The 11,291-nt window shown below is 46.5% G+C and overlaps 2 protein-coding genes across 2 annotated transcripts in view; one reads left to right on the forward strand and one right to left on the reverse strand.

Annotated features, from left to right (window-relative positions):
• AVPI1 (arginine vasopressin-induced 1) overlaps positions 1–1,465 on the forward strand; it is an 8,623-nt gene extending 7,158 nt beyond the window's left edge. Inside the window, exon 3 of the mRNA XM_012654479.1 lies at positions 897–1,465. Coding sequence (XP_012509933.1) covers positions 897–1,056 — 160 coding nt within the window. The 3' untranslated portion in view covers positions 1,057–1,465. The remainder of the gene's footprint in view (positions 1–896) is intronic.
• Positions 1,466–4,376: 2,911 nt separating this feature from the next.
• Positions 4,377–11,291, reverse strand: part of PI4K2A (phosphatidylinositol 4-kinase type 2 alpha) — a 54,378-nt gene continuing 47,463 nt past the window's right edge. Inside the window, exons 5-8 of the mRNA XM_012654450.1 lie at positions 10,162–10,278; positions 9,298–9,431; positions 8,613–8,672; positions 4,377–4,851 (exon numbers count right to left, since the gene is read on the reverse strand). Coding sequence (XP_012509904.1) covers positions 4,690–4,851; positions 8,613–8,672; positions 9,298–9,431; positions 10,162–10,278 — 473 coding nt within the window. The 3' untranslated portion in view covers positions 4,377–4,689. The remainder of the gene's footprint in view (positions 4,852–8,612; positions 8,673–9,297; positions 9,432–10,161; positions 10,279–11,291) is intronic.

The following is an 11,291-nucleotide window of genomic DNA, read 5'->3' on the forward strand; positions in this document are numbered from 1 at the left end:
GAGGCGGGTGGATTGTTTGAGCTCAGGAGTTCGAAACCAGCCTGAGCAAGAGCGAGACCCCATCTCTACTAAAAGTAGAAAGAAATTAATTGGACAACTAAAAATATATAGAAAAAATTAGCCGGGAATGGTGGTGCATGCCTGTAGTTCCAGCTACTCGGGAGGCTGAGGCAGGAGGATCGCTTGAGCCAAGGAGTTTGAGGTTGCTGTGAGCTAGGCTGACGCCACAGCACTCTAGCCGGGGCAACACAGTGAGACTCTGTCTCAAAAAATAAATAAATAAATAAATAAATAAAGAAGTAAAAATAAAAAAAAATAGAGGCATCATGGGTTAAAAAGTGTTGAGAAACTTTACCCTGAGATAGCATGTCTCCCCGATCTCCCTAGTCGGCCAACTCTGCCTAGGTCACTGTCCGCGCAGGAACAGGGAGCTGAATCATGGCCTAAACCAGTTACGTGGGTTGTGCTCTGAGCTCCATTCCTCTGCTGCCTTCTCTGGGGCCCGCAACCAGAACAGCAGACCCAAACAGGCCTTCTGAAGTCACCAGGTCCTGGGATGGCCAGTCAGTGTCATTGCTCGAATTAGCTCCACTTGATTAGCAGTCACTGCTTAAAAAGACCGGTTTCCTGTCATGACTAATTAATGACATCTGCTGTGAGTACAGGCTGAAGGTGGAGAAATGCTGAGTGTTGCACACCCTGATCTAGTCCAACCCTAAAGGCAGAGAAATCTGAGAGCTTTGCCTAGTCATACAGTTCTGGTCATACAAGACCAGAGCCCTGGTCTATCATCTGCCCTGAACAGTGTGTTTTATAGTCCACTGTGACCAAAATCTCTTAGTCTCTGTTCTGTCCTCCCTATTGACGTTGGCTTATCATACACATGTTCCCTACAGAGTCCGGGAGCCCCACTCTCCACTGGCCGACCCACAGAGTAGTGCCACGGAGACAGCCTCCAGTGAGCAGTATCTGAACTCTAGGAGGACAAGTGCCAGGATCCGCCGGAACTGGAGGAAGCCAGGCCCCACAAACTACCTCCACCAGATTAGACACTGAACGAGGGAAAGGCTGGGAATGGCAGTGTCTTCCCCAGAAATCAAAGGGACTTTTGCCAAAGTGCCTGGGGAGGTGAAGAAGGAAGAGAATTGAGGCAGGCAGCCCTACATGGGTATATGAAAAGAAGAGACCACTGCCACTGGCCTGCTCAGTTCAGAACAGGACTGGAGGCTTCCACTGGGCTGTTACGTGGGACCCATTCGTCCCCAGAACAAGTAACGGCAACTGTTCCTGCCTCAGCCCTTCCCAATGTAACACTATACCTGGGCTGCATGATGTTCCCCTGGGAGTCAAGCGACAGCACTCAGACACAGCATCTCCGCACTGCTGCTACTACTGTAACCCATGGTCCCGCAGCCTGTCCCATGCCCCCGCACTGTCAGGCCAGCACAGGGAAACCATGGTTTAAGTGGCAAATAAAAACATTTGCATCAAGAACTGTGTGAGTCTGTCACAGAATGGGAGGATTCTAAAACAAGAGTGGTAGCAGGGGTGTTCCCAGGAAGGAGAATCAGGGCTGGCCTCTGCTTTTCACCCGCTACTAAGCTTGGAGCCTCTGTGCCGCAGACTCCTTTTCTAGGGGCTGTCGGATTGGGAGGAGAGGGCAGAGGGTCTCTGCAGCCGTCCTGATCCACAGGAGAGAAGAAAGGTAAGTCCTGCACAGTGGGCACTGGTCTGTGGGTTGGCTGAATCTGCAGTCACACCAGTGGGTGCCAGCTCCTCAGATGGCTTCTTCATCCTTATGGGGCAACCATACTGCAGTGGGGCAACAGCTAGACCAGTCATTCATAAGGCACCTGCACTATCCTAGGCTTCCCATCGCCTGCAAGCCCTAGAGGTAAGTTTCACCCCAAAAGCAGCCTACGGTTGCTCTTCAGCATTCTTCTCCCTCCCCACCCACCCCATCTGCCTGATTACCCATCACTCAAAGGAGCGGGGTTCAAAGTAGGGCAGTGATACACACGCACGCCAGGGCTGCCCTCTGTTGCCTAAATGTGGGTCTACGTTTCTTATCCCAAACCCTTGGAGCTGGATGATTTTGGAATTCAGAATTTTTTTGGCTTTTAGGGAGTAGTCAGGGAAAATACTGCATAATCCCTAGTAGGGGACCATCTCATAAAATAGATTAACATTTCTGCAACAAACATTCACACTAAGGATGACACATAATGGTTACCAGTACCATCACATCAGTGTAGGTTCAGGTCAGGTTTTAGTGTCAAATGAGTTATGAAAACACTTTTGGTTTTCAGAGCACTGGGACTTTGGAAATGAGGACCCGTATCTTCCTTCCTCTTCTAGAGAGAAACAGCCCCAGGAACCGTGTCTCAGCAACTCCTTTTAAGGGCTTTGTCCTTAAAACTGCATTCTATAATACCTTCGTCTTCCTTCCCCCAAAGAAACCGGGCCAAAAAGGGTCAGAATTGGGTTTGTTATTCGTACATTTGCATTGATTTAAATACATTACATACAATTTCTACAGTGCATTAGAACAACACAGGGCAGCGGCACTGTCACAGCCCAGCCTCTACTCCCTGATGCTGGAGGCAGGGCCTGTGGCTGGCAGAGGGACAGCCGTTCCATGAGTGCCACCAGATGCCCACCCTGGCATTCTGGGCCCCTGGCCCTCCCAAAGTCCACATTCAAGGCAACCTGAGCGCAGGCTTCGGGGGAGAGTGGAGACAGGCCAGGAAAGGACGCCCCGCACCCTAACCCGCTGGGCCAGGGACCGGCTCCCTCTTCCATTGGACCCAATTTACCTTCTGAGTACAGAGCTGGTCTGGATCAGGACAATGTGCAGATTTGGCATGGTGGAGTGAGGCAGCCAGGCTCCTCTACAGACTCCTCAGGCTCTCTGGAGCACCAGGTAGGGAGCTTTGCCAACAGGTTTGTGTAAAGACGTGTATGGAGAACTACGCACACCTGGGGCTCCTGCTGGCTCCTGCGGTCAGGAGGCAGTTATTCTCTCAAATGTGGTTCCCGAGGCCAGAGTCCAGGTCGGCTGGATGGGATTGTCAGGACTGGGGCAGGCAGGGAAGCTGCGCCTTTGCCCACAAGGCTTGCACATCCCGCCCTCAGAGACTCCTCCTATCAGCTGGGTGGAAGCCCAGCACAAGCTGCCTCCTGGCAGCTAGACTGGAAGGGGACCAACCTGGCCAGCTGACAAAAGGCTGCACATCTCTGCTCTGCCTCTTGGACAGCAGGAGCCAGGCAAGCAGAAGACACACAGCCATAATCCTCACTCTCTTTGGTTGTTTTTCAAACCTTCAAGATAGTTTCTTTCCAAGGCTGATTGACCAATCGCAAGGTGCCAGAACCTTGAAGCGTCCAGTAGCAGAGGGCGTGAACACGGCTGCCCCTTAGCCACAGATGGCACCCTTTTTACTCCCTCCTGAAGCCATTCTTTGCTTTGGTGTAGAAAGGGCTTGAACACCTGGCAAGGGGGAAGCTGAGGGAAAAGACACATGGAAGCACGAAGATACACACGGAGCTGGGCAGGCACTGGGGGCAGCTTGAAGGCCTCTCTCCTTTGGGCCCCGCTGTTCTCAGGAAGCCATAGAGAAACCGGCCTGGGACAAGAAGTCAGGGAGTAAAGGGAAACTGCCAATTAGGAGGCAGAATACACATCCTGTTACTTCCACCAAGCAGCAGTGGCAGCATACAAAGAAGTCCAAAGACTCTCCTGTCCTCTTATGAGCCAACACTCACCCCAGAACCCTCACAGAGACCCACTCCAGAACCTGAACTGAAATCCTAAGATAAAAGAGCTGGGAAAAAAAATATTTAAAACAACAGGAACAAATTAGAGGACTGAACCAGAAACTCAAGAAGCAAGGCTGGGATAAGTTCACCCATAGACCAGTTACAGCTCCTGGCATAAACTTAGGCCATGTGGATCACTTTTAAGGGCTGGGAGTCAACTTCCTATAGAAATATAAAGGCTAAGACCAGCACTCTGCTTGAGTGACAGGCAAACTGCAGGAGAGCAGAGAGGTTCTGTATAATCGTGTACAGAGCCGCTGGGAAGTGTAGAGCAAAAGCCTCCCTGCCATGAGAACTGTGTTTGGAGGCCTGTAGCCAGCCTACAGCACTGGTGGGAGGAGAAGGGAAAGAAGGCTTGGCAAAAACCCAAAGGAAAAGGTGTGGCTTCTGTCTGTCCCAGCACTGCAGATTACCCAGCTGCCCTCTGACACAGCCTTGCTTCATAGAAGTGAGCAACTGCAAGGCACCCAAATATCTGAGTCCATGCAAATTTCGGCCTGGTTGAAAGTTTTCTGACATGAGAGGACCTGGGGTTCTGCTACAAGCATGTAAATTTGTTTGTTTGTTTTTCTGATGCAGAATATAATAGGGAATTGCGACAGAGCAGGGTGTCAGGGAGGCAAGGGACTTTCCCAGCCTGCCACCAGGAGATGCTGGAAGGGAGATGCTCTCCCTCCCTCCTGCACTCGGAAGGGCCCAGGAGCACTCACTGTCCCTGATTGTGCTTCTCCCTGTGGGTGGGAAAGCCCTGAGAGGGTGGTGAGCAGAGAGGGAGGGCTCCTAAAGGCGCTGTTCTCTGGCCTTTCCTGCACCCACTCTCCAGGCTTCCTTCCACCAGTCTCAGACAGTATTTCCTTTGCCGGCCTCAGGCTACCACCATGAAAAGAAGGGCTTCCGACTCTGAAAGCTCTGTGTGTAGGACTCGCTAGCAGACCGCTGGTGGGAACGGGCCGTCTCGACAATCACGGGTGGCATCTGGACAAGGTGCAGGGGACTCTTGTTGTCTTTCAGGGCCTGGGTCAGGTTTAGGATCTGTAGTAGGAAAAAGGATATGGGTGAAGGAGAGGCCTAGGCATTTCAGGTCTGCCTCTAAATGGAGACCAGTAGGCAGAGCGTGCCTATAAGTCAATTAGAAGAAACCACATCAATAGAAAAATCACATAAATAAGCTATTTACAAAATGGCAACCTCTTTAGTGATTTTAAAAATACAAATGAAAACAAATGCCCCCTATTCTTTGCCCTTCCAGTTTGACAACTCAGAGTGGGAGAGAATTCAAAGAAACAGGTGCTCTCCTCAGTGGCTGTGGGGCAGGGATATGGGACAGTCTTTTAGATAGGCAAGTTGACAATAAAAGCATAAAAATGAACAGACCCTCTGACTCAGCAATTCTATTTTTAAGGGAACAATCTTAAAACTTAAAACTTTTAGTTTCAGGCCGGGCTCGGTGGCTCACACCTGTAATCCTAGCATTCTGGGAGGCGGAGGAGGGCAGATTGTTTGAGCTCAGGAGTTCGAGACTAGCCTGAGCAAGAGCGAGATCCTGTCTCTACTAAAAATAGAAAGAAATGAATCGGACAACTAAAAATATATAGAAAAAATTAGCCGGGCATGGTGGCACATGCCTGTAGTCCCAGCTACTCGGGAGGCTGAGGCAGAAGGATTGCTTGAGCCCAGGAGTTTGAGGTTGCTGTGAGCTAGGATGACGCCACGGCACTCTAGCCCAGGCGACACAGTAAGACTCTGTCTCAAAAAAAAAACAAAAACAAAAAAAACTTTTAGTTTCAAAAAATATGATGCAGTATTATTTGTAATGATGAAAATGATATAAATTAAATTAGTTAATCATTTAAGGGGGTCCAGGCATAGTGGCTCATGCCTATAATCCTAGCACTCTGGGAGGCTGAGGTGGGAGGATCGCTTGAGCTCAGGAGTTCAAGATCAATCTGAGCAAGAGCAACACCCCGTCTCTACTAAAAAACAGAAAAATTGGCCGGGCATGGTGGTTCACGCTTGTAATCCTAGCACTCTGGGAGGCCGAGGCGGGCGGATTGTTTGAGCTCAGGAGTTCGAGACCAGCCTGAGCAAGAGCGAGACCCCGTCTCTACCAAAAATAGAAAGAAATGAATCGGACAACTAAAAATATATAGAAAAAATTAGCCGGGCATGGTGGCACATGCCTGTAGTCCCAGCTACTCGGGAGGCTGAGGCAGAAGGATCGCTTGAGCCCAGGAGTTTGAGGTTGCTGTGAGCTAGGATGACGCCATGGCACTCACTCTAGCCCAGGCAACAAAGTGAGACTCTGTCTCCAAAAAAAAAAAAAAAAAAAAAGAAAAATTAGCTGGGCGTGGTGGCACATGCCTGTAGTCCCAGCTACTCTGGAGGCTGAGGCAGAAGGCCAACTCACGCAGCCATGCTGTAGCATACATGTTATGTGATGGGTGGTCCCCTGTAACTCATGCACAGAAAACAATAAAAAATAACAAATTTTTCATTAAATTAGAATTAGAAAGGAGCGTTTTGTTTTCAAAGTTTTTATTCCATTTTCATAGTAAAACACCATGGCCCCAAGGAAAAAATTTTTTTTCTAGTGTGGCAGTCAATGTGTTAAACCTGCTCTGGCTGGGTCTCCCTGTGCTTCCTTTGGATTTTTGGGTTAGAAGCCTTCTCTCAGGCATTCTGGACTATTTGGGGTAAAATATCCAATTGTCTACAACTTACTTTCAAAAGATTTGGCAAAACAAATCCATCTAGGAGAGAGAAATTATATAGATATATAGAGGTAGAATTTATTCAGATAGATGGATAATACATAGAGATATGAGATAAAGGAAATGAGGCTAAATGTAACGACTGGTCAATCTAGGAAAAGATCCCATTCTTTCAACTTTACTGAGATTTGAAAACTTTCAAATTAAAAAGTTGAAGAAAAATTTGTAGTAGGCACATAATGCCAAAGGATAAATAACATCTTTGAAAATGTTATTTTAAAGAGGCTTTCTCTTAGATGCTAAATTCTTTATCTAACTTCTGGTTAAAACCTTTCTGTCCCTCTGGGGCCTCTTCACTCTCCCCCTTCAGCTCAGGGCACTTTGTGATTACAGCTCAACTAGGTAGATAGGTTTGTGACCTCTTTTCCCAGGGCTATGTAAGATTTCTGTAGGGCAGAGGCTCATTTTACTGTGGTGTATAAATGGTAGACGAGAAAGTGAATGACATACTGGCCACCTGCATGCTGGTAGGAGCTGATGCTCATGGAACCTTAAGGTGTTAGGAGGTGGGCGCTCTAGATTATAAGATGCCAAAAGCCTCTCTGAAGACATGAAGAGTACAAGATGGAAAAGAAAGATAAAACTGCACTCCCCCCAATCTCCCTTACATTCTGCCACCCTGGATACTGGCCCTAACTGGGTATAATGGGAGGAGGGTTGCTATGGTGTTAGCAAGGGACTGAGTTGGGAAGGAATTAGAGAAAACAGTGCAATATGGACAGAGGCACAGCCTATATAAGCTGGAGAAGCAAGTTTATTTCTTTATGCTGAATTCCATAATACTAGAGTACATCATATGGCTTTTAAGGTTTCCAAAAATTCCCCTAGCCTAATTGGGCCCTTACATTCCTGCTTGGGAAATATAAGAATACAACATTATTGGTATTCAGACAGCTATAATAACTGTAGCTCTTAAAACCTTTGTCCATCTCATTTCCAGGGAAAAATGGGTTTAGCAAACCCAAGAGGTGTTCTCACCAGAAGCCTTTAGCTAAATGGTAAGAAGAAGTAAATGTATAATTATGGCTGGGAAGATCCTCCTGTCCTTTAAAATTCTGAGGAGCTGACATTTCTGTATATGAAATCATAATCATAATGGCCAGTATGAATTGAGTACTTCAATACACCAGGTTCTACTCCAACTATTTCAAATCATTTATCTGACAATAACCCTATGAGGCAGGTATTATTATTAATCCCATGTTACAAATGGGGAAACAAAGGGAAGGAGAAGTGAAGCAATTTGCCCAAGACCTCAAAGGTAGTAAATGGCAGGCCAGGCTTCAAACCTAGGCACTCTGACTACAGTTTGTGTCCTTAACCACTAAACCATCCCAGCTCTAAGAAGACTTTGAAGTGATAAACATGATGCCAGTGCCCTACAAAGTTTAGAACAATTTTCCAAGCACATTCTTTACTGTGGTTTGGAAGATCGACAATGCCCTGGGTTTCTTTAGTTCCCTTTGAAGGTAAAATGGAAGGAGAAGAAATAATATAACTTGTAACAACAAAATTATAACCATAATCAATATCTGAGTGTAGGCATTGCATTTTACTATATGCTTGATATGCATTATCTCATGCAATCCTCTAACCTGTGCAAAGTATTATTACTATCCTGTTTCATAAACAAGGAAACAGAGGTTCTTGCCCAAAGCCACAAACTTTGTAAATGGTGTAGTCTGACTGCAGAGCCCTGATCTTAACCACCAAAGTATACAGCCTGCCTTGAGCAATTTGAGGACAAGAAGCACTGATTTATTTACCAATGAATTATCTAGAAGCTGGGACAGAGATGAGCATATATTAAGTGCTTCACCAAGCACTGGATATACCATGGAAGAGGTAGGAGATTTGGGAGGGCTACCTTTCCTCTTCCGGGCATTAGGGCAGAGTCACAAATATGTATAACACAGACTGAAAAGGGTGTAAAAGACAAGCTGTATACATTTGCTCAACATTAAGCATGTGATCCTTCCAGAGAGATGCCAAAAAGACACCAGGAAGACATTGGAGGCTTACCTGTCCCCGCATGACAGCAATCTGCTTATGGAATTGGCCCCTGTCGAAACCAGGATCTTTCTGCAAAAGGACAGAAGGAGATGGGACCTGTGTGAATGCCTCACATGAACCCGTTTTCTCCCCCAGACAGAAACTTTCTAATAAAGAAAACCTACATAAGGCTTATGAGGCTTGGTGAAATCAACTACCTCCCCTAAGCATTCCTTGTTTTACAGATGGGGACACAGAAAGCAAGTATCTTGTTCTGTGTCTCAAACTGCAGGCTCCAGTGTTCCATTTGAAAATGAGAGCCCTGTGGATACATCACAGCCACATGACGCACAGGACACACACAGTGTGATCCATCACAGCTGCCATCTATCTCTCTGTCTGTCTATCTATTGATGGAGCTGGAGGCCTGCTATATTGCCCAGGCCGGTCTTAAACTCCTGGGCTCAACTGATCCTCCTGAGTAGCTGAGATTACAGGTGCACACCGCCACGCCCAGTTAATCAGCTGCCCATTTCTTTCAAACCCATCCAATCCAGGTCCTGCTGCCCACATATGGAAATCTTGCTCTTCCCAGGCTAACTCAAGTCAGAAGGGTATTAGCCATTTTCTCCTGGCTTATGTTAGGACCAACTAGAAAAACCATCAGGAATTCCTTCTTCTGTATGGTAATAAGACTGAGGTTCCCAGGGCTAACCTTGAAGAGTTCATACAGGTCCTCCTCCAAGTCCTTGACGAAGTTAGGGTCTGATATCTTTGGAAGAATCAGATCTTTGATCTCCTGAGAGAATGGGACTTTTGCCTGGGGCAACCAAGCCCAGTAAAAAGGATCTGAAAAGAAAAAAGGCCAAAAGCAAAGCTGGTATTGGAAAATTCCCTGACGATCTGTGTCCTCTACCCATCAAGACACTTTCAAAGGGAAAACCCCTCTTCCCTGATGTACAACAGAAACAAAAACTTACAAGTGCTCTTAACCATAAAGGTTACACAGCTAGTAAGTAGAGGAACCGGGATTCAAACTCAGATCTGCCTAATCCCAGATCTCTTTCCCAGATGTCACATGACCTTTCAAGACGCAAGAATATCTAGAAGCAACAACTTGCCACCAAGACATTGAGATGGTCCTTCTGAAAAGGGAGATCAGTGCTGCAGAAGAGGCTAGTGAATCCCTCCTTGTATTTCTCTCCCTTTCCAAAAGTTTCTCAGTTATAATGGGGTAAGAAAGGTCAACAAGAAGATAGAGACACAAATAGAGTAAATTATGAAAAGACAGTCTGCAGAAAGAATGAGAAGAATGCAAAGTGGAACTTTGCATTCTCATCTTTATAGTTCTAATTTCTAATCATCTTTACGCTTCTAATGGGAATTACAAGGCAAAAGTCAGCATAATAGCTTACATTATGGAACAGATGCCATGTATTGGCCAATTGTGTTAATGTGCCTGAGCTGCTTTATTTCATTAATTCTTAGAAGAATTCCATGATAGAAGTATTATTATTTCCATTGCACGGTGAGAAAACAAGCAAGGGAAGTGGCAAACCACAATGGTCTTGAGACTTACATGCCCTCCAGGAGTCAGGATGCTTCAGTGGGAAAGCCAGCCCATTGTCTATGGCAGCCACCTTGATGACTGGCTCCTTCACCACCACCCAGTCTGTGTCCTGAGAGCAAGGAAAGACTAATTACTGAAGGATCCCATCTGCCTCAGGCCCTTTAAAGTAGTAGCAAAGCAAGCCATCCCAACCCCCTCAGACACCAATCCTTAGTCAACTTATTGTGAGCTACCCTCTGAACTGGTTTCCATATTGTTATCTTAACTTAGTACATTTATGGCACCTCTGACCTGGCTTGTTCAAGGTTCTCAGAGTCCCATTCTCATCTTAGAAAAGGTGTCCTTCCCCACGAGTTGCCACAGTCCTTGGTAAGAAGAATAATGACAATAACAAAGATAACTATAAGCCATTCCTGCTAGGGAAAGGCAATGAGAATCCTGAGAGCAGAAAAGGAGAAAGAAATCCCTATCAGTTGGCCAAGGTCTTTGTGGGTGGACCTTGACTCAGATGTTACTTCACTGGTGATGACCACATTTTCCAGTGGGAAAACGGAACCATGGAAGATAACAGTTGGCTGCTCTTGCACAAGAGAGTCTGCTCTCCTGCTTCAGTGATACATAAAAAGGAAATGGACAAGAGCTGGATGTAAAAAGAGTGGGCATATCACTTGTGACGGCCCACATCAGAGACACTCCCTGACTGTTTTCATGGCTCCATGTTTCAGGTTCACGAGTGCCATCATTGGGACTGTGGTTCCAGGACACCTGCCTCAGAATCTCCTGGAATACCTTATTAAAAGTGTGAAATCCTGAGTTTTGCCTCATGAGATGTGATAAATCAATTTTGGGAAGGAAAGGCCTGAAGAATCTGTACTTTGTACTTTTTTTTTGAGACCAAGTCTCACTCTGTCACCCTGGGTAGAGTGCAGTGATATCATAGCTCACTGTAACCTCAAACTCCTGGGCTCAAGCGATCCTCTTGCCCCAGCCTGCCTCAGCCTGCCTTAGCCTGCCTTAACCTGCCTTAGCCTCCCAAGTAGCTGGGACTATAGGCGAGTGCCACAACGCTTGACTAATTTTTCTATTTTTTTTTTTTTTTTTGAGACAGATTCTCGCTTTGTTGCCCAGGCTAGAGTGAG

The sequence above is a fragment of the Propithecus coquereli genome, unplaced genomic scaffold (assembly GCF_000956105.1).
Source record: "Propithecus coquereli isolate 6110/MARCELLA unplaced genomic scaffold, Pcoq_1.0 Scaffold440, whole genome shotgun sequence".
NCBI lineage: Eukaryota > Metazoa > Chordata > Mammalia > Primates > Indriidae > Propithecus > Propithecus coquereli.